This window comes from Salmo salar, chromosome ssa19, assembly GCF_905237065.1.
Source record: "Salmo salar chromosome ssa19, Ssal_v3.1, whole genome shotgun sequence".
NCBI classification, from domain to species: domain Eukaryota; kingdom Metazoa; phylum Chordata; class Actinopteri; order Salmoniformes; family Salmonidae; genus Salmo; species Salmo salar.
Window position 1 is genome coordinate 80,554,409 of NC_059460.1, and position 25,363 is coordinate 80,579,771.

General features: G+C 44.6%; 2 protein-coding genes across 2 annotated transcripts in view; both read left to right on the forward strand.

The window, feature by feature from the left end:
- Window positions 1–13,992, forward strand: part of LOC106579688 (zinc finger CCHC domain-containing protein 2) — a 76,364-nt gene extending 62,372 nt beyond the window's left edge. Inside the window, exons 8-14 of the mRNA XM_014159820.2 lie at window positions 2,086–2,146; window positions 2,561–2,705; window positions 5,127–5,191; window positions 7,438–7,520; window positions 8,795–8,911; window positions 9,147–10,568; window positions 10,983–13,992. Coding sequence (XP_014015295.2) covers window positions 2,086–2,146; window positions 2,561–2,705; window positions 5,127–5,191; window positions 7,438–7,520; window positions 8,795–8,911; window positions 9,147–10,568; window positions 10,983–11,044 — 1,955 coding nt within the window. The 3' untranslated portion in view covers window positions 11,045–13,992. The remainder of the gene's footprint in view (window positions 1–2,085; window positions 2,147–2,560; window positions 2,706–5,126; window positions 5,192–7,437; window positions 7,521–8,794; window positions 8,912–9,146; window positions 10,569–10,982) is intronic.
- A 114-nt stretch (window positions 13,993–14,106) lies between these two features.
- LOC106579695 (leukocyte elastase inhibitor) lies at window positions 14,107–20,130 on the forward strand. Its single transcript, XM_014159828.2, has 7 exons — window positions 14,107–14,236; window positions 14,622–14,816; window positions 17,501–17,641; window positions 17,892–18,009; window positions 18,296–18,438; window positions 19,219–19,386; window positions 19,591–20,130. Exons 2-7 carry the CDS (start codon window positions 14,649–14,651, stop codon window positions 19,993–19,995), a joined length of 1,143 nt encoding a protein of 380 aa, XP_014015303.1. The 5' UTR covers window positions 14,107–14,236; window positions 14,622–14,648; the 3' UTR covers window positions 19,996–20,130.
- Window positions 20,131–25,363: the final 5,233 nt, after the last annotated feature.

The following is a 25,363-nucleotide window of genomic DNA, read 5'->3' on the forward strand; positions in this document are numbered from 1 at the left end:
ATATGTTCTCATGTTCTGAGCAAGGAACTTAAACGATAGCTTTTTTACATGGCACATATTGCACCTTTACTTTCTTCTCCAACACTTTGTTTTTGCAATATTTAAACCAAATTGAACATGTTTCATTATTTATTTGAGGCTAAATTGATTTGATTGATGTATTATATTAAGTTAAAATAAGTGTTCATTCAGTATTGTTGTAATTGTCATTATTACAAATACAATTTTAAAAAAATCGGCCGATTAATCGGCATCGGCCTTTTGGGTCCTCCAATAATCGGTATCGGCGTTGAAAAATCATAATCGGTCGACCTCTTCCGGTACCACTTGCCATGCGGTAGTAGAGAGAACAGTCTATGACTGGGGTGGCTGGGGTCTTTGACATTTTTTAGGGCCTTCCTCTGACACCGCCTGGTGTAGAGGTCCTGGTTGGCAGGCAGCTTAGCCCCAGTGATGTACTGGGCCGTTCACACTACCCTCTGTAGTGCCTTGAGGTCGGAGGCCAAGCAATTGCCATACCAGGCAGTAATGCAACCAGTCAGGATGCTCTCAATGTTGCAGCTGTAGAACCTTTTGAGGATCTGAGGACCCATGCCAAATCTTTTTAGTTTCCTGAGGGGGAATAGGCTTTGTCGTGCCCTCTTCACGACTGTCTTGGTGTGTTTGGACCATTCTAGTTTGTTGGTGATGTGGACACCAAGGAACTTGAAGCTCTCAACCTGCTCCACTACAGCCCCGTCGATGAGAATGGGAGCATGCTCGGTCCTCCTTTTCCTGTAGTCCACAATCATCTCCTTAGTCTTGGTTACGTTGAGGGATAGGTTGTTATTCTGGCACCACCCGGCCAGGTCTCTGACTTCCTCCCTATAGGCTGTCTCGTCGTTGTCGGTGATCAGGCCTACCACTTTTGTCGTCTGCAAACTTAATGATGGTGTTGGAGTCGTGCCTGGCCATGCAGTCGTGGGTGAACAGGGAGTACAGGAGGGGACTGAGCACCCCTGTGGGGTCCAGTGTTGAGGATCAGCGAGGCAGATGTGTTGCTACCTACCCTCACCACCTGGGGGCGGCCCGTCAGGAAGTCCAGGATCCAGTTGCAGAGAGAGGTGTTTAGTCCCAGGATCCTTAGCTTAGTGATGAGCTTTAAGGGTACTATGATATTGAACGCTGAGCTGTATTCAATGAATAGCATTCTCACATATGTGTTCCTTTTGTCCAGGCTCATGTCACTGGGCAGCTCGTGACTGTGCTTCCCTTTGTAGTCTGTAATAGTTTGCAAGCTCTGCCACATAAGATGAGTGTCAGAACCGGTGTAGTACGATTCGATCTTAGCCCTGTATTGACGCTTTGCCTGTTTGATGGTTCGTCGGCGGGCATAGCGGAATTTCTTATAAGGTTCCGGGTTAGAGTCCTTCTCCTTGAAAGCAGCAGCTCTACCCTTTAGCTCAGTGCGGAAGTTGCCTGTAATCCATGGCTTCTGGTTGGGGTATGTACGTACAGTCACTGTGGGGACGACGTCCTCGAAGCACTTATTGATAAAGCCAGTGACTGATGTGGTGTACTCCTCAATGACATCGGAAGAATCCCGGAACATACTCCAGTCTGTGCAAAACAGTCCTGTAGCTTAGCATCTGCTTCATCTGACCACTTTTTTATAGACCGAGTCACTGGTGTTTCCTGCTTTCATTTTTGCTTGTAAGCAGGAATCACATACATTGTGTGTGTGTGTGTGTGTGTGTGTGTGTGTGTGTGTGTGTGTGTGTGTGTGTGTGTGTGTGTGTGTGTGTGTGTGTGTGTGTGTGTGTGTGTGTGTGTGTGTGTGTCCGTATGCACACTGTACTGTGATAATCAGATGTGCAGCATACACTTTCAGGCTTAGCTAAACCAATAAATGTCCTATTAGTATAACAAGTTAGCTATGTCATAAAGCATTACAACGTTTCTCACTGAGGAATGAATACCTGTCGCTGATCTCACTAGGTATGGAAACGAGTGTTGATGTGAAAACGTGAAATGTTGATTAAAGTGCATTGGTTTCCTGTCAACTATGAATGAATAAATTCATTAATAAATGTCTCTACCCTTCAGATGTGGATCCGTACGTTCAGGGACACCGGAAGAAACATGTCAGCAATAGCCCCTGCCTTAGGTAGGCACCCTATTGTCCCGACACCGTAGTAGGTGGCAGGGTCAATCCCATTTTAAATTCCAGTCAATTCAGAAAGTAAATAACATTTATTTTCCCAATTTTCCTCATTGAAAAGCATTGAAGAGAATTGAAATTGGAATTCCATTGTACTTCCTGAATTCACTGGAATTGAAATGGAATTGAACCCAACCCTAGAAGGTAGAAGTTGCTCCTAATCACTAGTCCAGAAACTACCTGATGATTATGGTTTGGAATGGGGATAGAGTAGCCTGATCCTAGATCTGTGGTTAGGAGTGCCTCCTTCTTCAAGTGAGTAGCCCCCCTCCCTCCCTCCAGTGCAGATATACATCATATATTTGTTTCTGATGAAAGACCTGAAAATGATTGTTATTCCCCCTCCCTTTTTTCCCCCAGCGTTCCCGATGCCAAAAGTTCCCAGGGCAAGAGCATTCGGAGGGGTTCACACAGCTCGAAGCACAACAGCCTGCCTGACTGGAGGAGGAAGACCTGCACGAGTCAACCCGACCAGGAGGCCTCTGGGGGGCCAGGCCCAGAGCAGGTGAGACAGACCGAGAACAAAGCTACATCCAAAATGGCACCCTATTCCCTTTATAGTGCATTACTGTTGACCAGGGCCAAAAGAGGGTTCTGTATAGGAAGTAGGGTGCTATTTGAGATACAACCTAATTCTCACAAAATACAAAGAATGTACACTTAATGCTAAGCAATTAAACCATATATTCTTCCAGATAGTCTTGTATCATGTTCAATGTATGAACAGGCATTTTGATTGGTTGTTTTTTGTTTTTGACTTTTAATATGGCCCCACAGCCGTGGGTTACATAGACTGAGAAAGAGTTCATTTAGACCAGGCAGACATGTCCTATTATAAGATGGATGACCTCCACTTCTCTCCTGTAGCATGTGTTGTGTCAGTGACCAAATTAGGGCTGATGCTCTGTATAAGCAACATACGTGTGTGTGTGTGTATGTGTGTGTATGTGTGTGTGTGTGTGTGTGTGTGTGTGTGTGTGTGTGTGTGTGTGTGTGTGTGTGTGTGTGTGTGTGTGGGTGTGTGGGTGTGTGTGTGTATGTGTGTACATGTTATATTCTTATTTACAATAAAAGTGACTCCAAAATGACACAATACATTATTTACCATTCATTTCTATTGGGCACAAAATAATCTGAAACACAACCAAAACAAACAGCAAATGAATCCAACAAGTCTGTAGAGTCACAAGCTTGATGTAATCATTGCGTACTAGGAATATAGGACCAAATACTACACTTGACTACATTTAATACACTTTAAGAGTAAATACCTATGACATCTTCAAATGGGGGGATTAGATACATAAAGTGCTTTCATTTCTAAACGGTTAAACAGATACACAAAGTATGTGGACACCTCGTCGAACATCTCATTCCAAAATCATGGGCATTCATATGGAGTTGGTCCCCCCTTTACTGCTATAACAGCCTCCTCTCTTCTGGGAAGGCTTTCCACTAGATGTTGGAACATTGCTGCGCGGACTTGCTTCCATTCAGCCACAAGAGAATTAGTTAGGTCGGCACTGATGTTGGGCAATTAGACCTCACTTTATGCACGGGGGTTTTGTCATGCTGAAACAGGAAAGGGCCTTTCCCAAACTGTTGCCACAAAGTTGGAAGCACAGAATCGTCTAGAATGTCATTGTATGCTGTAGCGTTAAGATTCCCCTTCACTGGAACTAAGGGGCCCGAACCATGAAAAACAGCCCCAGACCATTATTCCTCCTCCACCAAACTTTACAGTTGACACTATGCATTCGGGCAGGTAGCGTTCTCCTGGCATCTGCCAAACCCAGATTCATCCGTCGGACTGCCAGATGGTGAAGCGTGATTCATCACTCCAGAGAACGCGTTTCTACTGCTCCAGAGCCCAATGGTGGCAAGCTTTACACCACTCCAGCCGACGCTTGGCACTGCACATGGAAACCCATTTCCTGAAGCTCCCGACGAACAGTTCTTGTGCTGACGTTGCTTCCAGGACAGACGAGGACAGACAATTTTTGCGCTTCAGTACTCGGCTGAGCTGTTGTTGCTCCTAGACATTTCCATTTCACAATAACAGCACTTAAAGTTGACCGGGGGCAGCTCTAGCAGGGCAGAAATTTGACAAACTGACTTGTTAGAAAGGTGTCATCCTATAACGGGGCCACGTTGAAAGTCACTGAGCTCTTCAGTAAGGCCATTCTACTGACAATGTTTGTCTATGGAGATTGCATGGCTGTGTGTTCGATTTTATTCACCTGTCAGCAACGGGTGTGGCTGAAATAGCCGAATCCACTAATTTGAAGGGGTGTCCACATACTGCTGTATATATAGTGTATGTATGTGAACACCCTTGGTATATAAGTTGACATTCTGTACTGTCACCTCATATAACACATTGTATCTCAAATCCAAAATGCTGGAGTATATAGCCAAATTAAAAGTATTAGCTTTACTGTACAAATATGTTGGGGAGAGTACCTATGTGTGTGTGTGTGTGTGTGTGTGTGTGTGTGTGTGTGTGTGTGTGTGTGTGTGTGTGTGTGTGTGTGTGTGTGTGTGTGTGTGTGTGTGTGTGTGTGTGTGTGTTAGTGTATGTTTGCGTGTGTGTGTGTGTTTGTGCTCCAAAGTCAAGTCCAGCTCAGCAGCAATACGAGTACTATCAGCGTTAGCCAAGGTGAGGCGCTCTGCCCTTTGACCCCCCCCCGCTATGGCTCTGGGTCAGAGTCCAGCAATGCCTCATTCATGGGGCCCTCTTCATGTGACAGGGGTTACGTAACAGGAAACAACTCTATGGCATTCCTGCTCTGGCAAATAGTGTAATGGAGCTACAGTATATGTTTTAAAGGCACACTCGGTCAAGTAACTTCCTCCTAAAGAGGATGTTCAGGGTTTTGCTCCAGCCCTACTTTAACACAGCTAATTCTATCTATCTGGTCTACAGCATCAGGACAGTGAGAAGAGGGGCAACCACCCTGCCAGCATGAGGCAGCCACTGGGACCAGACAGGTAATCATTGGCTATATCAATGTTCAACCCACCAGGGAATCGGGAGCCGTATGTACCAGAGTTTGGAGTGCTGACATAGGATCAGTTTGGCCTTTTAGATACCAATGCATGAGATTAATATGGACATGGGGACCTGATCCTAGATCAGACTCTGGATACATAACGGCCCCTGCTCTACATCTAGGGTCTACTGAGAAAAGCCAGTGAGAGCATTTGAACGAGGCAAGAAGACAGTCGATCACTTCCCTGCACAGACATACTGGCTCAACACTGAGCCAGGTCACAGTACAGTTTCTACATTGTGATAGGTGTTGCTTCGTAGACATATTTGTTTGTTGTCTTTGGCTGTAGATTGAGTATGAGAGGAACGTTGGACACAAGAAGCTAACAGTGTGACTGTGTTCAGGAAACCCCTACCAGCACAGTGGGGCCTGTCAGAGAAGGCCTAGCATTATGCTAGCTAGCATGCTAACAGAAGAGCGTTAGCGTCAATCCCCCCACCACAGGGCCTGACAGAGAGGACCTAGCATTATGCTAGCTAGCATGCTAACAGAAGAGCGTTAGCGTCAATCCCCCCCCACCACAGGGCCTGACAGAGAGGACCTAGCATTATGCTAGCTAGCATGCTAACAGAAGAGCGTTAGCGTCAATCCCCCCACCACAGGGCCTGACAGAGAGGACCTAGCATTATGCTAGCTAGCATGCTAACAGACGAGCGTTAGCGTCAATCCCCCCACCACAGGGCCTGACAGAGAGGACCTAGCATTATGCTAGCTAGCATGCTAACAGAAGAGCGTTAGCGTCAATCCCCCCACCACAGGGCCTGACAGAGAGGACCTAGCATTACGCTAGCGTAATTACACAACATATACCCAATACACACAAATCTAAGTAGGAATGAATTAAGACTATATACATATAGACGAGCGATGTCAGAGCGGAATGGATTAAGATACAGTAGAATAGTATAGAAAACAGTATATACATATGAGATGAGTAATGCCAGATATGTAAACATTATTAAAGTGGCTAGTGTTCCATTCCTTAAAGTGGACAGTGATTCCTTGTCTATACCTGTAGGCAGCAGCCTCTAATGTGCTAGTGATGGCTGTTTAACAGTCTGATGGCCTTGAGATAGAAACTGTTTTTCAGTCTCTCGGTCCCAGCTTTGATGCACCTTTACTGACCTCACCTTCTGGATGATAGCGGGGTGAACAGGCAGTGGCTTGGGAGGTTGATGTCCTTGATGATCTTTTTGTCCTTCATGTGACATCGGGTGCTGTAGGTGTCCTGGAGGGCAGGTAGTTTGCCCCTGGTAATGCATTAGGCAGACCACTCCACCCTCTGGAGAGCCTTGCGGTTGCAGGCGGTGCAGTTGCCGTACCAGGCGGTGACACAGCCTGACAGGACGCTTTCAATTGTGCATTTGTAAAAATTTGTGAGGGTTTTAGGTGACAAGCCAAATGTATTTAGCCTCCTGAGGTTGAAGAGGCTCTGTTGCACATTCTTCACCACACTGTCTGTGTGGGTGGACCATTTCAGTTTGTCAGTGATGTGTACGCCAAGGAACTTGGAAGCTTTCCACCTTCTCCACTGCAGTCCCATCGATGTAGATAGGGGGTGCTCTATCTGCTGTTTCCTGAAGTCTACCATCATTTCCTTTTTTTTGTTGACGTTGAGTGAGAGGTTGTTTTCCAGGCACCACACTCCCAGAGCCCTCACCTCCTCCCTGTAGGCTGTCTTGTCATTGTTGGTAGTCAAGCCTACTACTGTTGTGTCATCTGCAAACTTGATGATTGAGTTGGAGGCGTGCATGGCCACGCAGTCATGGGTGAACAGGGAGTACAGGAGGAGGCTGAGCACGCACCCTTGTGGGGCCCCAGTGTTGAGGATCAGCGGAGTGGAGGTGATGTTTCCTACCTTCACCACCTGGGGGCGGTCCGTCGGCGTTCAGACCCAGGGCCTCGAGCCTAATGATGAGCTTGGAGGGTACTATGGTGTTGAATGCTGAGCTGTAGTCAATGAACAGCATTCTTACATAGGTATTCCTCATGTCCAGATGGAATAGGGCAGTGTGCAGAGTGATGGCGATTGCATCGTTTGTGGATCTGTTGGGGCGGTAAGCAAATTGAAGTGGCTCTAATACCAACTAGTCTGTCGAGCAACAGGCTTCAATTCCTCTTGTCCTCCCTCATTTATCCTGTATCGTTGACGACGAACCCTCATCTTTGTCTCTCCTCCTTCAGGGAAAAGGGGAAGAAAGCATACTTGGCAAATGGGAGCATGGTGCCACCAGCTTCTCAGCGAGCGCGACAGTCGACAGGGAAAGGTGGGTATCGATGTAGATGATTTTGCCCTGATATTCTTCCTATCCTAAAGCTCTGAAATGGTAGCTCTGTGAAGAAATTGCTTGATGTTCTTTTTGTTGTTGTTTGGGGGAAAGGCTTAAGCGACAGAGTCACCAGAAGCGGGCGGGCGGAGCAAGCAGAGCGAGGCGGGTGGAAAGGACGGGACAGGCAGAGCAGGGACTGTATTCTAGCAGGATAGTCCATATCTCCAATGTTGTTTCCATCAGTGGATGAATTGGTCTAATCTAACCTAGCCAACTCTTCCAATTAAAAGGAGCTAGAAGAAAGGGATTAATAACAACAACAACTAAAATTATTTTGTGTGACTACAGCGCCAACGATTTAACCCAAAAATAGAGACACAATCTAATTGAGCAACGCTTCGGTTGGGTCATTCATTATAAGAGGCTTCGGTTGGGTCATTATAAGAGGCTTCGGTTGGGTCATTATAAGAGGCTTCGGTTGGGTCATTCATTATAAGAGGCTTCGGGTGGGTCATTATAAGAGGCTTCGGTTGGGTCATTATAAGAGGCTTCGGTTGGGTCATTATAAGAGGCTTCGGTTGGGTCATTATAAGAGGCTTCGGTTGGGTCATTATAAGAGACTTCGGTTGGGTCATTATAAGAGACTTCGGTTGGGTCATTATAAGAGGCTTCGGTTGGGTCATTATAAGAGGCTTCGGTTGGGTCATTATAAGAGGCTTCGGTTGGGTCATTATAAGAGGCTTCGGTTGGGTTATTATAAGAGGCTTCGGTTGGGTCATTATAAGAGGCTTCGGTTGGGTCATTATAAGAGGCTTCGGTTGGGTCATTCATTATAAGAGGCTTCGGTTGGGTCATTATAAGAGGCTTCGGTTGGGTCATTATAAGAGGCTTCGGTTGGGTCATTATAAGAGGCTTCGGTTGGGTCATTATAAGAGGCTTCGGTTGGGTCATTATAAGAGGCTTCGGTTGGGTCATTATAATTCAAAACAATGCTTTCTAAAAATATATCATACACACACTGCACGCTCGCCATTGGTGAGTTTAGGCCTTTACTACTTGTAGTAACTCCATTCAACCAACAGAGAGCAATGTTGTACAAGTTTATAAGGCGTAGCTTTTCAGTCAACATCTGATCTGCTTATCTGTGTGTCTTAGCCATGCGCATATATGCCTTCAGGTTTATTTGATGTAAATCAAAGCTTTGCAAATCATATTTGAACTAAATCTAATTGAATGAATGTTGGGATGTATGTGTCCTGACCACCGTCTAGACGGACACTCCAGTCAGGAGGTATATGGGGAAACCTCGTCTGAGAGCTACAGCTCAGCCTCCAGCCCCCAGCACCACCAACCAGAGAGCCTGGACAGCGAGGACGAGAAGGATAAAGGTGAGACACACACACACACACACACCATGATTAGATTTTGGGCTTGTCTTGTTTTTGGGACATCACTAAGACTTTTTGTTCTCCCACTCTCTCTCTCCCTCTCGCTCTCTCCCTCTCGCTCTCCCTCTCTATCCCTCTCTCGCTCTCTCTTTCATTCTCTCCCTCTCTCTCGCGCTCTCTCTTTCATTCTCTCACTCTCTCTCTCATTCTCTCTCTCGCTCTCACCCTCACCCAGATACAGACAGTAGCCAGGGCCCAGCAGAGGCCTTCTTCCCCTGGCAGGAGGTTGCAGGTGGTGCCATGCCCACCATCCACCAGCTGGTCTCTGCCAAGCCTGTCGGGGAGCCCCCCAGCCTTGACTATCCCCCAAACACCTTCATGCACCCCCTGCCCTGCATATTGCCCAACGGGGCACTACCTGCCGATGCCCCTCTGCCAGTCATGCCCCCCCCCCAGGGGGCAGCTGCCTTGGTAGACAACAAGGTAGTCGGAGGGCTGATCATGCAGGTGCCCCTGGTCCTCCGAGAGCCCATGTCCACCAATGTGCCAGTTCCCGTGCCAGGGGATCCAGAGCAGAGGGATGGCCCTGCTGCAGTGCCCATGGTACTCCCAGGGTTTGGCTCCCTAGCTCTGGGCTTACACCCCCCTGGCAGCCCTGCCCTGCAGCCCCTGGTCCAACACTTCAAGACAGCCCCTCCACAGACCACTGCCAGCTCTGAGGGTGTCACCACCCTCCCTGCCCACCAGCCCCTGGTGGAAGCTATCAGTGTTATCAACCCCGGTCCGCCCTATGCCTCAACTCTGCAGCCTGCCTACCCCAACCCAGACCCTGCCTCCCCCCTAACCCCCTCCGTACCCCTGGGGGACCTTAGCATCCCTCACACCAAGCACCCAGATGTGGCTCTTTTTTCAGGCCTGCCCTCCCTGTACACTATGGCCCCCATCCCCACTTCCGTCATGGCCACGCTAGGGGTAGCGCCTTCCCCTGGACAGGATCAGGCGGTGGTGCCCCCGTCCGTACCCACCCACACCCCCAGCCCAGCGCCCGGCTCAACCCAGACCGACTCCTCCTACGTCAACAGCACCAGTAACTCCGTCACCAAGCAACAGGCGCAACCACAGCAACAGCAGCAGCAGCAGACGACTCACCAGCAACAGGCCATGTGCTGCGGGGCGTGCGGTTGTCGAGGCGGCTGCGGCAACAGCCGTACAGCGCCATCGTTTTTCTTCCCCCACCAGATGGCGCCACGGCAGGTGTTTGGTGCGCCGCCCATCTTCCAGCTCACGTCCCTGTGCACCAGCAACTACCTCAGCCAGCCGCCCCCGCAAAGCAACGGCCAGGCCCAGCTGACATTCTTCCCCCCCGCCCCTTACGCTGGCCAGACCCTGCTGCACACCCACCCTCACTCTGACCATGTACTGGGCGCCCAGCTAGGCTACAGCCTCCAACAGATGATGTCGCCCTTCAACCGTTTCTACCCGCACATGTACCCCTCCGGCGTGGGTATGGTGCCCGGTTCGGGAGGCGGCGGAGGGGCCCCGGGGGGAGCGGTCGGCGTCAATAAGAACAACGGCAACGTCTCCTGCTACAACTGTGGGGTCAGTGGGCACTACGCGCAGGACTGCAAACAGCCCTGCGTTGATTCAACACAGCAAGGTAATAACGCCACGACCATGGGGCTCTTCAGATGGACCCCTTCGGCCCCTCTGCAGCACCCCCCCTCAACCCGCTCTTACTCTCTATCACATACCAGTGCTTTATAACCCTACACCCACCCACACAGAGGGTACCCTTGACCAAGCTTGGGAAGGCTTTTGGCAGGACTTATTTACAGCCAGGAGCTGCTGTTAAGGGCTATCTCTCATCTCAGGAGATCTGTGGACGTTTTTCTCTCAAAACTCTCTCTTAGCAGTTAAAAATGAAAAGAAAAATCCCAACTGCTCAGGTGCATTTTGGGAATTCATCTCAGTGGTTCCTTGTCTTTTTGCTTAATTTTTCGGAGGTTATTTTAATCCTCCCATTTTGTATTGCATTCTTTGTTCCACTGACGCCGTCCCCTCTGTTTTTCAGGCAACTTTCGGCTGAAGTACACCGCCTCCCACTCTTCCGAAGGACTAGACAACACCAGCTGAACACGTCTTTTCATTCCGCCATCTTGTTCCTTGTCACGAGCGGTCCGAGAGAACCCTCCGTTTCAAAGAGGGTTTTTTCACTCTGATGTTTCTCAGTCATTGTCATTGTTAGTTTGACCTTTTTAAAGAGCGTGTGTGAGGAGGGTCCTGAGTACTCGTCACTGCTGAGAGTGAAGCTGTCTTGTTTCCATAGAGACGCAACCCCCTCACTGATCCCTTAGAGGCTTTTGGTATTTTGCACTGAAAACTGGCACAAGACAGCAAGCAGCTCATGTTCACTAACTTATTTTTTTTAAATTAGAGTGTGGGAGCTTGGGAAAATGTCACCACGTATCCTAGAGTGTGAGAGCTTGGGAAAATGTCACCACGTATCCTAGAGTGTGGGAGCTTGGGAAAATGTCACCACGTATCCTAGAGTGTGAGAGCTTGGGAAAATGTCACCATGTATCCTAGAGTGTGGGAGCTTGGGAAAATGTCACCACGTATCCTAGAGTGTGGGAGCTTGGGAAAATGTCACCACGTATCCTAGAGTGTGGGAGCTTGGGAAAATGTCACCACGTATCCTAGAGTGTGGGAGCTTGGGAAAATGTCACCACGTATCATAGAGTGTGGGAGCCTGGGAAAATGTCACCACGTATCCTAGAGTGTGGGAGCTTGGGAAAATGTCACCACGTATCCTAGAGTGTGGGAGCTTGGGAAAATGTCACCACGTATCCTAGAGTGTGGGAGCTTGGGAAAATGTCACCACGTATCATAGAGTGTGGGAGCTTGGGAAAATGTCACCACGTATCCTAGAGTGTGGGAGCTTGGGAAAATGTCACCACGTATCCTAGAGTGTGGGAGCTTGGGAAAATGTCACCACGTATCCTAGAGTGTGGGAGCTTGGGAAAATGTCACCACGTATTATAGAGTGTGGGAGCTTGGGAAAATGTCACCACGTATCCTAGAGTGTGGGAGCTTGGGAAAATGTCACCACGTATATTAGAGTATGGGAGCTTGGGAAATGATTTTGTTCTCTGAATACATGGGGATCCTGCGTGATCTCGATTAAAGAGTTTCCTATACTTCGTTTTTACAGCGGTATATTTATGCCTCCTTATTGTTATTTGGCGAGGATTTTAATTGTTTAACTGTACAGCTACGAAAGATGAGTACAAAACAAAGTTAATGTAAAAAAAAAAAATTAAAAGCTGGGATTATTTTTTAAATATTTTTTTCTGCAGTGTTTATGAATGTACAACATATTTCGTTTTTTTTTTTTATGTAAGAAATCTGGCAGTATCAAAACATGTTTCTTAAAGCATTTGCCACTTGATATAATGTGAAGCGCAGAGTAAGACATTTTTAATCATCATGTCTGTCATGTTGGAAGTTAAATGCTGCTGGGTGTTTATTTTAGTTATAATCTTTGACTATATGCACTATAACTACCAGGAATTCAGAAGTTTCTCAAGTGCACTGAAACAGTCCTAGAAGAACTAGAGCTAGATGTTATTGCAACAGTGAAGCTCTGACAATACACTGTTGTCCCTCCATCCAGTATTCTCTTGGAAATGCTGTGCTGCCCAGCAGAGTCGGGGCCACTCTTTGGCTCCTGCTATTGATAACACTGTTCTCCTCTGAAAACAACTATATTTTCTTTAGCCATTTCTACAGGACTGTGGTGGCCAAGGCAGATATCATGTAACTTTTCTAGAGACTCATTATGTTTATTCCCACTTCTTCATTTAATGCAGCAGTGAGATCTAACTGTATGGCATATGTTTGGTACATTGGTAAATGTACAACAACAACAAAAAAATGCACATACACACTACGAATCGTGTGTGTTTTCATGTGGAGTATAAACATGATTAGTGTGAGCACTAATGGAGGTGTCTGACTAGAGTTGTTTGGGTATCAGGATTGGTAGCTTTCCAGGGATTGATTTAAAAAAATATTAAAAAAGTCTAAATAACCAAACTGCAAAGAATTCCAGTAGACTAAACCCGATATTTCTTGGTCCTCCCCATTGTTTAAAGTGAAAGACAGACAATTTATTGCAGTCTGGGAACTTTAGTCTGCTCTGTTCATTTTTTCACTGATATACAAAGAATTCAATTAACCTGTTTGATTCCTCCCATATGTGTAGGTGAAAGGCAGGAAATATATGGTACTTCTGCCTGTAACTAGCTCATTTACATTTTTGGGGGGGGGCAAGTGATCATAATCTTCGGGCAAACCAAAAAAAAATACTCTTTGACTTGCCCCGATGGGCAAGTGCCTTTTCAGACCTTAAAGTCAATCCCTGCCTTCTCAGACATATCACTTGAGAGAATTCTCAATGATTTAGAACTCTTTCATGTCTGTCTTAAGATTTGGGGTCTACAAGTTGTAAAAGATGTGCATGTATATATTACACTTGTGCATACGGAGTACACACTCGTTTGTTCATATGATAAGTTTAGTCAATTTTCATTAATAGCCACGCTTAGTACTGTTTTCCTCCACAAACATGATTAAAAACCTGCCCCCCTCCCAAACTGGTGAGGTACTCTAAATCTCTTCGGCTTGATTTGATGGAAGCAGATATTTCTTGCATTTACTTCATAAAATGTTGAGGCAAACTTGGAATTTGATTGAAAAAGGGTGTGGACATGTGATGAACACAGGGAAAGAAAACACGTGGACACTCTTTACAGAATTGTATGGATGATTGAAGAACCATGTGATCTTGGAGGACAATTGTACATATGAACCTGCCAGTTATACTTGTTAAACTTTCATGGTTAAAAAGGCTGTACTGTATGGGGTACACTCACTGTTACCTTCAGGTGTATGTTTACTGTATTCTTTATGTAAATGTTATTGTACTGAAAAGGTCAAATATATTTCTAAAACAAATTGGGTTTTTATGGAAATTGTTGATCTGTTTTCCTGGAATTAACAGCAATAAATACAAAATGATACATTATTGTTGTTTATTTCACTCTGTATAATTAGGCCATACACTGCTTGGATGTAGTTTTGACTTCATAGTGTTGTAAATTCGTTTTATCCAGTTGGCTTGCCGTAGTAGTCAGCTGAAAACGATTCAAAAGAGCACTTTGACAGACCAGTCTGCAGTTAATTGTTTTATGGGTCCCTGAAAGTTGTCTGTAGAAAACCACCTGTCTGGAAAAGGACTTGACGTTCACAAATAACCCGTCTTTGGTGAGTAGCTGCAATATAATCATTTCCCCAATCAACTGGTGACGGTACTGAACATATTTTAGGAATGTTTACTCTGAAGTTACGGTTAGCTATGACTTTTTGTGTTTTATTGGTGAATTACTTGCCGATTTACTTAGTATAACTTGATGTCTGCTTGGCTACCTGGACCTCACCGAAATGTTTGCCACGCGTTGCCATAGCTCAAATTAGGAGAATAGTAACATCAGAGAGGACAGGATATTTATCATTTAGGTGTACCGTTAACTAGCTGCTTTCTGTTATTTTATTTTGTTGCGTACTGCATCCGCAGTAGATAGATAATTGCATCCCATTGATTGACGGTTCTGTTTCACTGATACTAAACATTTTCACTTTTCTTTCCAAGTTCTGCCTGCATCTCCCACTAGTTACAATGGCAGCCGTGTCTGTAGCCAATGGTAACTTCACCCTGGCCTTGTTCAAGAAGATCACAGAGAAGAACAAAACGGGTAATGTTTTGTACTCTCCTCTCAGCATCTCAGCTGCCCTGGCCATGGTTTTACTGGGTGCCAGGGCCAACACTGCTACTCAGCTCTCAGAGGTGAGTCCCTGTAACCCGTTTTAAGGAGTTTTGTCGATACGACACACTGTAAAACCATAGTAATCCTGTATGACTCCCTTAAAATAACATCAAATTGATCAGAAATAGTGTAGACATTGTTAATGTTGTAAATGACTATTGTAGCTGGAAAAGGCAGGTTAATGGAATATCTACATAGGTGTACAGAGGCTCATTATCAGCAACCATCACACCTGTTCCAATGGCACGTTGTGTTAGCTAATCCAAGTTTATCATTTTAAAAGGCTAATTGATCATTAGAAAACCCTTTTGCAATTATGTTAGCACAGCTGAAATCGGTGCTGATTTTAAAGGAGCAATAAAACGGGCCTTCTTTAGACTAGTTGAGTTTCTGGAGCATCAGCATTTGTTGGTTCGATTACAGGCTCAAAATGGTCAGAAACAAAGACCTTTCTTTTGAAACTCGTCAGTCTATTCTTGTTCTGAGAAATGAAGGCTATTCCATGTGAGAAATTGCCAAGAAACGGAAGATCTGGTACAACGCTGTGTACTACTCCCTTCACAGAACAGCGCAAACTGGCGCTAACCAGAATAGAAAGAGGAATGTGATGCCCTGGTGCACAACTGAGCAAGAGGACAAGTACCTTAGTGTTTGAGAAACAGACACTTCACACGTATTCAACTAGCAGCTTCATTAAATAGTACCCGCAGAACACCAATTTCTTTGTTTCTGGCCATTTTGAGCATGTAATTGAACCCACAAATGCTGATACTCCAGATACTCAATTAGTCTAAAGAAGGCCAGTTTTATTGCTTTAATTGGCACAAGTTTTCAGCTGTGCTAACATAATTGTGAAATGGTTTTCTAATGATCAATTAGCCTTTTAAAATGATAAACTGGGATTAGCTAACACAACGTGCCATTGGAACACTGGAGTGACGGTTTCTGACAATGGGCCTATGTTGATATTCCATTAAATCAGCCACTTCCAGCTACAATAGTCATTTACAACATCGAGGGTAATAAAGTTAACTTTACACTATTTTGGGGGGGGGGGGCTACTTTGTCTATGTCCAGTTCATGCAATCCCTACCTGTAGTGATGCAAGCAAGAGCAGTGGTGTAAAGTAGGTCATAAAATGGGGGAGTCTCTCGTGAGGGTGGGATGCTTTCCTCTTGAGTAACGTTCACAGAACAAATATGGCAGGGGTCATATCTCAATTTCCTGTCAAGGACTGAACACTCATGATCTAACATACTACATTGTTTTTAGGATTATTTTTATAAGTGTCATTCCACCCACTTCAATATCCACTGGGTCTCTGCTTTGCCAAAGCAGACAATCCTAAAGAGGCTAAAGGCTTCTGCATGCTTCGGTCCGGCTGGCGCCTAGCCGGACACGGCTAAGCAAACCGACCGCGGGTGCTCGCACACTGCCTTGGAAAAACTAGAACAGAAGCTAGTCCAACGTGATATGCCGTAGCCAGTATTGATGGGTATAAATCTATAGTTATTATTTCGTGCTCGTTGTCTTTACCTGCACTAAAACATGTGTTTTTATTTCCTTCAGAACTTGTTTCTGTCTTATATAGGGAGCTAGTTTGTTTTTATTTCCATAACTGATCAAAACCTTGTTTTCTCATGGCTTTTCTGCAGCAGACATGCAATATGTTTGGACCGTCAACTGCGACTCAATACTGTTCTTTTATTTTTATTTTTTTATCGGCAGATAAGGATCTTTATGGTGAGGTCCCTCAGTATGGTGATAATATAGTATGGTGAGGTCCCTCAGTAATTCCCAGCTCTAGTAGCCTGTATACACTTCCTCAAAATAGTCAGAATTAAACTACGATAATTCAAGAAATCGGTAGTTTTGTCGTAGATCTTAGTCATTCAATTTTACGTCCAACTTAGATGTTTGGTGCAGTATTTCTCAAGTGGGTGTGTGCATGAAAACAAGTCGGTATCATTTTATGGCAACAAACAATTAATTGAAGATTGTAGAAACTTCTGGACTGTTGCGAAATGTTTTTCAACGGAACGAAACTGAGGGACCTACTACCTACCTGAATTTGTCCAATAGAAACTTGTTTACGTTGCAAAGCGTTTTCCGTTTTGGAGTGAACTGTTTCCGTTGCAACAGGCAACGTTTTGCTACTGTGTGACTAATGATTACACCCCTGCTGGGAACAAGGTACTAGTGCAGGTGTTTTTCTTCTGTGGTTTATTTATGGGATATTAGCCCCATAACATACACACAAATGTAGTAGCAGCAGCTCCTGTATATAGCCTCGCTATTGTTATTTTACTGCTGCTCTTTAGTTATTTGTTAGTTTAATATTCATTTTTTTTCCTTAACTGTATTGTTGCTTTAGGGCTTGTAAGGTCTATACCTGTTGTATTTGGTGCATGTGACCAATAGTTTGAGCAGTAGCAGCATTTGAGACTGAGGGAATACTAGCATATTTTCTCTCCTAAGGTTTCAAAGTGTCGTTTTATTTTTTTCATAATTGTTAAGCATCTTTAAAAAAAAAAAAATGGAAATATAAACAGGAAGTCCTGGTCACAAACCAATCATTTTGTAATAGTTCAGCAGCATGAATGTAATCTGGCCTTGTCTAAATGACAGAAATTGTCACAGGAAGCTGCAACCACAATGTCACTATGTACTTTTCTTCCCCCCCACCCCCCCTTTTTGTCAATAGACGATGTGCTTCAACAAAGCTACGGATGACATCCATGTTGGCTTCGGCAAACTCATTCATGACCTGAACCAGCAGGGAGCCCCATACTCACTGAGCCTGGCCAATCGCCTGTACGGAGAACAGTCTTACCAGTTTGTTGAGGTAACGTCCATAATGTACAGTGAGTGGAGTAAGTGTGCATCTCAAATGTTATTTTTGTTCACTCTGAATTGACCCCAGTGACTGTATTAGACACTACACTAGCATTTTCCAGGATGTCCTATACATTCTATGATTAACTGTACATACAGTCTAGTTCATTGTAGACTAGACTCTTTTTAGGTACTAAGGGGTTTATAAAGTTAGTCAATATCCTGTCTTTAATCTCTTGTTTCTGTGGTGAATGTGACAGACTTTCCTCTGCGACACCAAGAAGCACTACAATGTTGAGCTGGAGGCTGTGGACTTCAAGTCCAATGCGGAGACTTGCAGAAAGAACATCAATGCCTGGGTGGAGAAGCAGACCTCTGGTGAATAGAGGCCTAAAGCTGTTGTCTCCATGTGCACAATAGCATTAATTTATTTTTAGAAGATGTAACAGCCTTTGTATTCATATTATTCACTGAAATGTTTAATGATAAATATTCTAATTCGGTGTAAAAAAATAAATCATAAGGGACCACTAGATCGAGAACGAATTGATTTCCTCCATTAGGTGTCCTTGATCTATCTGCTGTTTAGTAACAAAGGTGTAGAAGAAGAAAGTAACAAATGTAATTATTACTTGTAGTTACTCAAGTCTCTGTATTTTTGTAGAGAAAATAAAGGACCTGTTGCCGGAGGAGGTTGTCGACCACCTGACCAGACTGGTGTTGGTGGACGCCGTCTACTTCAAAGGCAACTGGTTTAAGCAGTTCAAGGAGGCCGACACCAGCGATGCCCAGTTCAAACTGAACAAGGTACCAACCAGCTTGACAAAAACAACTTATTGTTCTAATGTCTGCGCATTGAACATGTAGTTACACCTCTGGTGATCATTCATCATGAGTCTTTAGAGTAGCTCTTCTAAGGCAAGAGCCTTAACTGCACCAAACTGCATTTTATGAAATCCAGTTTGGTACTCTTGACCCCCCATCACTGCAACTCCCGTACGGACTCGGGAGAGACTACGGTCGAGAGCTATGCACCCGCCCAAAAAAATACAAACGCATGACCCGGCCAAGCCACACTACTTGACATGCTGCTCGCTTAACCTGGAAGCCAGCCGCACCAATGTGTTGAAGGAAACACCTTTCAACTGGTGACCATTGTCAGCTTGCAGGCTCCCGGCCTGCCAGCTTGCAGGCTCCCGGCCTGCCACAAGGAGTCACTAGAGCTCAATGGGACAAGGAAATCCCTGCCGGCCCAACCCGGACGACGCTGGGCCAATTGTACGCCGCCTCATGTGTCTCCCGGTCACAGTCGGCTGTGACGCAGCCTGGGATTGAACCTGGGGCTGTAGTGACGCCTTAAGCACTGCAATGCAGGAGGCCTGGACACCTTTCTTATACAACTGTTACTGTAGTCGGTCATCCCTCCCTGTTACTGTAGTCAGTTGGTCATAAAACTCTCAGTCCACTAACAATGTGTCAGGAACATGTGTCGCTTGCTTCACTTTCATGACAATCAATGAGTAACTTCTGCCACCCTGGTGAAATTATTGTGTAGTCACAAATTACACCTCCTTTCATTGGATCCAGAATGAGAGTAAGCCAGTGAAAATGATGCATCAGACGGCCAAGTTCCCCCTAACCTTCATCCCTGAGGCCAACTGCCAGATCCTGTGCCTGCAATACGAGGGGAACGAACTAAGCATGTTCATCATGCTCCCCAACGACATGGAGGACCACGTCACTGGTCTGGTGAAGGTAGGACTTGTTTACTCTGTCAGCAACATGGGTTTGTGGCCTATACAATACACAGTTAACTGCATGGCAAATACCTGCATTTCCGTCTGCATAACTGCATTGTGGTAATTATAGGTTCTTAGAGGGTTAGCTCAAACCGAAATCAGTCTGTCATTTACATATTTTTAGAAGTGTCAGTCATGACTGTTCCCCCCCCCAACACAGCTGGAGAAGCTGCTGACCTATGAGAAAATTGTGCAGTGGACCAGGCCTGACATGATGGCTGCGGTGGAGGTTCAGGTGGGCCTGCCTAAGTTCAAGCTGGAGGAGATCCTTGACCTGAAGGACTTGCTGATCAGCATGGGCATGACGGACGCCTTCGACCTCGCCAAGGCCGACTTCTCGGGCATGTCGCCCAGCAACGACCTGGTGCTGTCCGAGGTGGTGCACAAGGCCTTTGTGGAGGTCAACGAGGAGGGCACAGAGGCGGCGGGCGCCATGGCCCCCATCATGGGGATGCGCTGTACTTTGAGGACCCCCATGTTTGTGGCCGACCACCCCTTTCTCTTCTTCATCAGCCACAACACCACCGAGAGCATTCTGTTCTATGGTCGCTACTGCTCCCCTTAGGAGCTATAGCAAATGGGGCATTCCACTTGGGTATTAAAGATATATATATATATATTATAAAACACTGAAGCTGCTACATCAATATCCCATCTGTGTGCTTGGTGATCTTTGTCAATAAAATTGATGCGTTGAGTATATTTGTGGTGAAATTATTGTTTTGAGGACTTTTCTTACTGGTATGATGTATCTAGTACATTTTTCACCTTCAAGCTTGATGAAGAAACATGCACTTTTCACTGTTTTTCATATGACTTTTGGTGTCTATCAGGACAGAACTATGGTGGTAAAATGCACTGATTTTGATTATCACATGTCTAGGTTCATAACGAAGTTAATCAATTCTGGATTTTCATGTGATTTAGCTAGCTGTATGTCACAGTAGTACAGGACCAATACCGTGTGTAGCATATTAAAATGAGTAGGCAAACGTTCACTCTTATCATTAATTTGCATTACACACAGTCGTTGTGTGATAGGCTACTGTCAAAGTGACGTCAACATTGAAAACGACACCGCCTACGTTTTTCACCCACTCTCTCGCTATTACGTGGTCATTGACTCATTTTCGAGCAAGATTCTAACTCGCTACCGTCGTGTGGGGAATGACTCTCCCACAAAAATATTGTGCACCTGGAGAAGTGGCGGCTTGGCCTACTGTAGGTTACGCTCAAATGTAGCCTATAGTTTAAACTTCAATCATAACTATTAAACCTGTAAGAATCTTTGTTAGCTGAGTGATCTGTGCTTGTTGGTAGGCCTAAATTATGTGTAGGCCTATGGCAGCTACGGCTGCATTTTCAGATGCTGTAGTGGGCCGCACGTCTTGTGTTATAATATAAAACACAGGTTGTTTTGTACGGCTACATTTCAGATACATTGTTGTACATTTGGACAGAAGGACAAATCTAGCTTATGTTATTAGGGCTCTAAAGCAATACTAGTTGTGCCCCTCCATGGATTTAAAATGGTATCCGTTTCCTCTAGTCCTGCCTCGTCTGACCCTGGTTCCGATGGACAGGTACAGTACTGTAGGTGCAGCATTGGTTGGTTTAGTCTATAATCAAATCAAATATAGCTTTATTTCTACAGCACATTTCAGACACGGAATGCAACACATTGTGCTTCACAGGAAAAAGCTATGAAAATAAAAGCTGAAATTTACACAAACATAAGATAAACAAAAGAATGACATATTTTACGACTAAAAAGCACCCTGAGGATAAGCAAAGCTAAAAATGTGTTAAGATTTTTTTTCAAATGTGTCCACAGTTTCGGCCCCACTCAGGTTCTCTGGCAGGCTATTCAAGAGGCAGGGGCCATAGTAACGAAAAGCTGCCTCTCCATGCCTCTTGGTCCTAGGCTTTGGGATAGTTAAAAGGCCAGAGGACCTGAGGGACCTACTGGGTACATAACTTAAAAGCATGTCTGACATGTATTGGGGTGCACAATTGTGGATTGATTTAAAAACCAATAGAAGAATCTAAAAATGAATTCTAAAACTCACAGGCAGCCAGTACAGAGACCGTAAAGCCGGTGTAATTTGTGCTCTCCGTCTGGTCTTGGTCAGTACCCACGCTGCAGCATTCTGCATGTTTTACAGTTGACCAATGGCTCTCTTTGGTGACCAGATAGGAGAGCATTACAGTAGTCAAGCCTGCTTGTAATAAAAGCATGGATGAGTCTCTGTATCAGTCTGAGAGAGAAACGGCCGCACCTTGGCAAAGTTCCTCAGGTCACATTTTTGATGTGTGATTTTGAAATTCAATTCGGAACAAGGTTTTTTTACCTGGTGTTTTAAAATGTACCGTAAACTAAAACGTGCAGACAGATTCTCTGTGTCTTGGCTCCAACAGTAAGTACCTCAGTCTTGTCTTGATTTAGCTGGAGGAAGTTGTAAACCATTCAAGTATTTAAATCACTAAAACAGTCTAATCATTTATCTGTGGAGCTAAAATCCTCTGGTGACACAGAAACGTAAAGTCGTGCTTTCTGATTACGCTGCCAACAAGTAACATACTGTATATAAACTAACAGTACCGGATCAGAAATCAAAACCTTGTTGAAGGCCACATGTGATATGAATTTTCTCTGAGTTATGTTCACTATGGGTGACAAAAACTCTCGATCGGTAAATAGGTCCTAAACCAAATTAGAACTGGACCGGAAAGGCCAACCCACCTCTCCAGTCTGTCCAGATGGACGTCATGGTTAACATTGTTGAACACTTAAATTCAACAGTACAAGGACAGAGAGCTGTTTGGCATCTGTGTTGGCTCTAGGATCATTTATCACTTTAACTAAGGCTGTCTCTGTGCTGTGGTAGGCTCAAAACCAAGATTGACATTTAAAAAATATATATAGTTGCCACTTAAAAAATGATTTAGCTGTTTGAAAACCAATTTCTCCAGAATCTTGCTTAAGAATGTAAGGTTGGAGATTGGCCGAAAATGTGTAAGGGTTAATGAATCTACATTACTTTTCTTCAGAAGGAGCTTTACCATAGCAGTTTTTAGTGCAGTGGGGAAAATGCCTGTGAACAGTGAGTAATTAATTACGATAACTTGCGCTTTTTCAGATATCCAATTAAAAACTGAAGGTGAAAGGGATAGGATTAAACTTCTCATCACGTCTTGCTTGGCTGATACCCAACCTAATGTTGGTTATCTTATCTCTGAAATATGTCGCAAACTCATCACATTTATATGTGGAGGGAAGTTCTGTTCTGTGAAGGGAGTAGTACACGGCGTTGTACGAGATCTTCAGTTTCTTTGCAATTTATCGCATGGAATAGCCTTCATTTCTCAGACAAGAATAGACTGACGAGTTTCAGAAGAAAGTTCTTTGTTTCTGGACATTTTGAGCCTGTAATCAAACCTACAAATGCTGATGCTCCAGATACTCAACTAGTCTAAAGAAGGCCAGTTTTATTGCTTCTTTAATTAGCAAAACCGTTTTCAGCTGTGCTAACGTAATTGCAAAAGGGTTTTCTAATGATCAATTAGCCTTTTAAAATGATAAACTTGGATTAGCTAACACAACGTGCCATTGGAACACAGGAGTGATGGTTGCTGATAATGGGCATCTGTATGCCTATGTAGATATTCCATTAAAAATCTGCCGTTTCCAGCTACAATAGTAATTTACAACATTAACAATGTCTACACTGTATTTCTGATCAATTTGATGTTATTTTAATGGACAACAAATTAGCTTTTCTTTCAAAAACAAGGACATTTCTAAGTGACCACAAACTTTTGAACGATAGTATATATGCCAGGTTGATCTCTCAGAATATCATAATGGACCTGCAACTTTGACTTTCTCCACTTCCGCTCCGCCTTTCTGCAATTTCTCTTTAATTTATTCGTTTTCTCTCTCATCCAATGGGCTCTCTGTTTGGATGTGGCCCTTTTCAGCTTTACTAGAACTATGGCATCAATAGTTGCCCTTAATTTATTATTAAAGTTATAAGCTAAATCATCACAAGAGGAAGGCACAATAGGTGGTGAAGTATTGTTCATACACTCAATAAAATCTGTAGCAACTTCAGAGGTAAGATACTGTTTCCTAATAATGCGTTCAGTATTACCCTGTGCTCTGGCCAACAAGGTAGTATAAATCCCCAGTGCTGATCAGATAAAGCAACATCAACAATAGAGGATATATCAATAGAAAGCCCCTTGCTAATAAACAGGTCCAGAGTATGGCTGTGGTTATGGCTGGGCCCAGTAGAAAGCCCCTTGGTAATAACCAGGTCCAGAGTATGGCTGTAGTTATGGCTGGGCCCAGTAGAAAGCCCCTTGGTAATAAACAGGTCCAGAGTATGGCTGTGGTTATGGCTGGGCCCAGTAGAAAGCCCCTTGGTAATAACCAGGTCCAGAGTATGGCTGTAGTTATGGCTGGGCCCAGTAGAAAGCCCCTTGGTAATAAACAGGTCCAGAGTATGGCTGTGGTTATGGCTGGGCCCAGTAGAAAGCCCCTTGGTAATAACCAGGTCCAGAGTATGGCTGTAGTTATGGCTGGGCCCAGTAGAAAGCCCCTTGGTAATAACCAGGTCCAGAGTATGGCTGTGGTTATGAGTGGGCCCAGTAGAAAGCCCCTTGGTAATAACCAGGTCCAGAGTATGGCTGTGGTTATGGGTGGGCCCAGTAGAAAGCCCCTTGGTAATAACCAGGTCCAGAGTATGGAAGTGATTATGGCTGGGCCCAGTGGAAAGCCCCTTGGTAATAACCAGGTGCAGAGTATGGCTGTGGTTATGGGTGGGCCCAGTAGAAAGCCCCTTGGTAATAACCAGGTCCAGAGTATGGAAGCGGTTATGGCTGGGCCCAGTTGGATATGTTGGATAAAGTCCATAGAGTTCAAAAGATTAATAAATTCAATGGAGTCATTGTCTTTGTCAACATTAATATTAAAAGCTCCCAACACAAGGATTTTCTCATAGTTCTCAAGGACAATAGACAATAGTTCAGATAAATCAATAAAGAAAGTGAGGCAGTGCTTTGGTGGCCTATACAGGGTTATGGCCAGCACTGGTGGCTGACATTTAAACGGTATAGCATGATACTCAAAAGACCCAAAGTCTCCAAACGAAATATCCTTAGAGCTGAGAGCATTAGTTAAAATAGAGGCTGTTCTCTCTCCCCCCCCCACTCTGATAGAGTATGAAAAGCTGTAGTCCAGGGGGGAGGATTCATCAAGAGCAGTACTACAGTTTGATGACAGCTATGTTTCAGTGAGAAACATGCAATCAGCTTTTCGCTCAGTAATGAGGTAATTCACAAGAAATGTTTTACTAGTGATTGCTCTAACATGTAAAAGTGGCATATTCAATGAAAGGGAAAGGAGGGATACCTAGTCAGTAGCACAACTGAATGCCTTCAACTGAAATGTGTCTTCCGCATTTAACCCAACCCCTCTGAATCAGAGTGGTGTAGGGGTGCTGCCATAATCGACATCCACGTCTTCGGCACCCGGGGAACAGTGGGTTAACCGCCTTGCTCAGGGGCAGAATGTCTGCCTTGAGGCAACCAATGGAATATCAAACAAATTATTAATGTTAAAATCTCCAATCTAACAGAATTGTAGGAGATGACTCACTAGAAGGCAGGTTTAAATACTTACTTACCTTTTTGTATTCAGGAAATGTTTTCTTCTTTTGTCTCAGGGTATTCGCCTTATGTAGCCCCGCCGACTTGACTATGGTTGGACTACCTGGAATTTGGCTGGCTGGACTGCTATTCTTGATCATTTAACTCATTCATTTTGGTACAGGTCATTACCCATTAACAAACCATTGCACACTGTGCAGAGACTGAATGCAGATTGATATCCAGACAAATAATGCATTAACACTCAATTCTACATTTCT

What these genes read in the sequence shown, in the direction of transcription:
- LOC106579695 (XM_014159828.2), top strand. Translation starts at nt 14,649, where the DNA reads ATGGCAGCCGTGTCTGTAGCCAATGGTAACTTCACCCTGGCCTTGTTC. An exon ending in CTGCTACTCAGCTCTCAGAG is followed by an intron (nt 14,817 to 17,500) that starts GTGAGTCCCTGT and finishes TTTTGTCAATAG; the next exon opens with ACGATGTGCTTCAACAAAGC. An exon ending in ACGTCACTGGTCTGGTGAAG is followed by an intron (nt 19,387 to 19,590) that starts GTAGGACTTGTT and finishes CCCCCAACACAG; the next exon opens with CTGGAGAAGCTGCTGACCTA.